Source organism: Triticum aestivum, chromosome 3D, assembly GCF_018294505.1.
Source record: "Triticum aestivum cultivar Chinese Spring chromosome 3D, IWGSC CS RefSeq v2.1, whole genome shotgun sequence".
Classification (NCBI taxonomy): domain Eukaryota; kingdom Viridiplantae; phylum Streptophyta; class Magnoliopsida; order Poales; family Poaceae; genus Triticum; species Triticum aestivum.
In genome coordinates this window covers 19,863,920-19,867,621 of record NC_057802.1, presented here as the reverse complement: position 1 = coordinate 19,867,621, position 3,702 = coordinate 19,863,920, and the positions used below count along the sequence as shown (strand labels likewise).

The 3,702-nt window shown below is 47.2% G+C and overlaps 1 protein-coding gene across 1 annotated transcript; it reads right to left on the bottom strand.

The window, feature by feature from the left end:
• Positions 1-2,289: 2,289 nt before the first annotated feature.
• On the bottom strand, positions 2,290-3,134 carry LOC123073845 (glycine-rich cell wall structural protein 2-like). The gene has a single exon (XM_044496859.1). The coding sequence runs from the start codon at positions 3,114-3,116 to the stop codon at positions 2,520-2,522; it is 597 nt and encodes a 198-aa protein (XP_044352794.1). The 5' UTR covers positions 3,117-3,134; the 3' UTR covers positions 2,290-2,519.
• Between the last annotated feature and the right edge of the window lie 568 nt (positions 3,135-3,702).

Here is a 3,702-nt window from a genome sequence, read left to right as displayed (position 1 = left end):
AACCCCCCCGGGGAAGATATGGGCCTTATGGGCCATAGGAGGGAGGCACACCAGCCCACAAAGGGGTGACGCGCCCCCCACAAGGAAGGAGGCCGAATAGGACTAGGAGAGGGGGCGGCGCCCCCCTTTCCTTCTCCCCCCCTCTCTCTTTCCCCCTTTCCCCCTCCGCTAAAAGGAAGGGGGGGGGGGGGCGAATTGGACAAGGAGCCCAAGTAGGATTCCTCCTACTTGGGCGTGCCTAGGGCCGGCCTCCTCCCCCTCCCTCCTTTATATACGCGGGGGGAGGGGGGGGGGGGGCTACAACACACATCAATTGTTCCAAGCCGTGTGCGGTGCCCCCCTCCACAGTTTACGCCTCCGGTCATATTCACGTAGTGCTTAGGCGAAGCCCTGCACGGATCACTTCACCATCACCGTCACCACGCCGTCGTGCTGACGGAACTCATCTACTTCCTCGACGCTCTACTGGATCAAGAGTTCGAGGGACGTCATCGAGATGAACATGTGTAGAACTCGGAGGTGCCGTACGTTCGGTGCTTGATCGGTCAGAACGAGAAGAAGTTCGACCACATCAACCGCATTAACAAACGCTTCTGCTTTCGGTCTACGAGGGGACGTAGACATACTCTCCCCCTCTCGTTGCTATGCATCTCCTAGATAGATCTTGCGTGATCGTAGGAATTTTTTTGAAATTGCATGCTACGTTCCAAGCATAGTCCCATGCACCAACCTTCAAACATGCATACAAATGCTGCATATGCTTGTATATATGTATGTTGCCCCATCCACTCTCAGCCACTAAGGGTGAAAAGACAAACCAACAAACTCACATGCCTACACACTCCGCTGCTATTAATCATGCAAGTAACAAGTGCAGAACCAAAGACATCGATGTAGCGGCTTCACTAGCTTGAAGGACCATGATCATAGACAAAAGAAGCCATTAGAAGCCTAATTTTTGGATTGCGATGCATTATGAAAGAAAATAAAAGTTTCACTTTGGGCATAGTGGTGTTCCATGTCCCATATGTTCACAACAGGTCCGGGAAAAACAGAAGTGACCACATTGTTACCCACTCGTCTGTCAATTGGATCTGAGCTGAGTTAGACTAGAGGTGCATAGAACTGGATATGTTGGGGAGAAACATCTAGAGAGGACCGCCAATGATTAAATTGTTGGCTGGGCATCACTCTACGTCTAGACAGTTCAAAAATTAAGAATTTTTAGAGCACCCACAACAGAAAATCATGAAATATTTATTGCTTGTGTTTGTGTTTTGATTTTTTTATAACTTTGCTTATACAAGTACAGGAAAGATAAATATGGTATTGCATTTGTTCCCATTTTAATATAGAAACATGTAGATATAAATGGCAAATGCATGCAAAAAACAGTATTGTGTACATGTGTTTGAGCACTTCTTATCATTGTCTCTATCCATTTTTCTGTAAATTCCACATCCAAGCTCAAGCACCTAGTGTAATAGGGAGTGAAAGTCATGCCGATCAAACACGTAGTTTCAAATTGTATATGGTGAATGCTTTTCATTTTTCTATTTTCATTTTGGATGCTATCTATGATTTTTCTTTGTGTAACTCATCTTGGGAGGTTACCTTTTTTTGTGCAGAATTTGGTAAGTTAACAATAGCTTGGGCTTCAAGGGTTTGCACCACAGTAACCGTTTCCACCGCCTCCGCCACCGCCGGTTCGGCCATTTTTACCACCGCCCTCAGTGCCACCGTTGCCTGAAGCATTTGCATTTGTATAGGAGACATCACCATCATTATTCACCTCGCTCGATCCAGATCCGGCGTCACCACCTGTTCCAAAGCCACTGGAGTCAGCAGGGCAGTCTTCGTCGTCGTCCACCTCTACGCTCACAAATAGGGAGTTAAAGTCATGTCGGTTAAACACGTGTATTCATATTGGATTAATATGATGAATGCATTTTGTTTATCTATTTCCATTTTTGGTGCTATTTGTGATTTTTCTTTGTGTAACTCATCTTGGGTGGTTACCTTTTTTGTTGTTGAGGGAAACTTGTGACATTTCTGTTTTTTTTGTGTGGGGGGGGGGGGGGGGGGGGGGGAATTTGGGAAGTCAACTTTGCCAACCACGTCAAGGACATATGTGCAGGCAGAAATGGACGAGTTCGATCACCATTTTGCTGCAATACTAATTTCGTATTCATTTACAAGAAACTTTCTAAAACCTACAACAAATGAGTTCAATATAGACGGCGAAAAAAATATAAATAGTTTAGTGTTATCTCAGCGACACAATAAGCATGGAATGAAAGGTTGGAGTAACATTTAGATAAATACGGTTGGGAGTGATACATAAAAGTTTCTCACAGTGAAATAGCTAGTCTCCGTGTTACTTGTGCACGCCTATGTAATGAATCCCTTTATTAGTTGTCCCTAATACATGGAAACATAAGAACAAAACAAGGGCAAATAGAAAAAAGCGAACGACAATAGCTTGGGCTCTTGCTCTGTTTTGATTGCACGAAGAAGCTTCAAGGGTTTGCGTCACTGTAACCGTTTCCACTGCCTGCGCCACCGCCGGTTCCACCATTTTTACCACCGCCCTCGCCGCCACCATTACCGGAAGCATTTGCATTTGTGTAGGAGGAACCACCGTCGTTGTTCGCCTCGCTTGAACCAGATCCGGTGCCGCCACCTGTCCCAAAGCCACTGGAGTCAGCAGGGCAGTCGTCGTCGTCGTCGGCCGCCTCTCCACCACCGCCCCCGCCACCGGAGCCACCTGCGCTTGTACTCCCACCATCACCACCATAAGATGACGACCCTTGGCTCATCTGGCCAGAGCTTGAGCCGCTACCGGACCCAGCGCCATACCCAGTACCATTAAGCCCTGACCAACCACCCCCGCCTCCGCCGCCTCCAGCACTTGCATGGGTTCCTCCACCTCCACTCTGAGCAGTGCCCTGGCCATTCCCACTTCCTCCGCCGCCGCCGTTCACCGCTCCTCCACCCTCTCCACCTCCAGTGCCTGTTCCCTGGGAACTAGAGTATCTAGATACCCTACCAGCGCTGGCTAATCCAATGCTAAACAGGACAACCAGGGTAAGCGATATGAGCTTAGTGCAAGACATTGTGAGTCAGTGTGTGGGGTGGTGCTAAACAAGAGATCGCGTGTGGGCATTTATAGTGCTAGCTAGAATGAGGCCACATGCAACTAGCTAGTGGTGATTTGTCTTAATTGCATCCACGTTACTACTTGCACGAGACCTACGGACCCGTGGACTTTCATGTAGCAACTAGGACACTAGATGTGATCGGATGAGATCTATGGATCCGTGGACTTTCGCGCAGCGACTGGAGCTTCTATAATCGAGCGCATCGAAAATTCAGATCTTGCTTAGTTCGAACCTGCGGGGCGACGACTTACGACTTCCTCACGTGATTGATCGATCTATGCGATCAGAGGGAATCCTTTGATATTGTGCACTTAATGTCACTTAACCATTATAACGATGAACACCGGACAGCAAAAAAGGAAAAAAAAAAGATACATAGAGAACAGTAAGTATACCGTATGTAAGGCATGTGTTACTGCTAATTACCAAAAGAAAATCATGTATGATCTTGCTTAACTAATGACAAAGATAAGGATTTCGACACATGGACAGTGACTCGCCCAACCGTAAGGTGCATGATGCATTACATTAACGGAATAGC

What these genes read in the sequence shown, in the direction of transcription:
- LOC123073845 (XM_044496859.1), bottom strand. Translation starts at nt 3,116, where the DNA reads ATGTCTTGCACTAAGCTCATATCGCTTACCCTGGTTGTCCTGTTTAGC.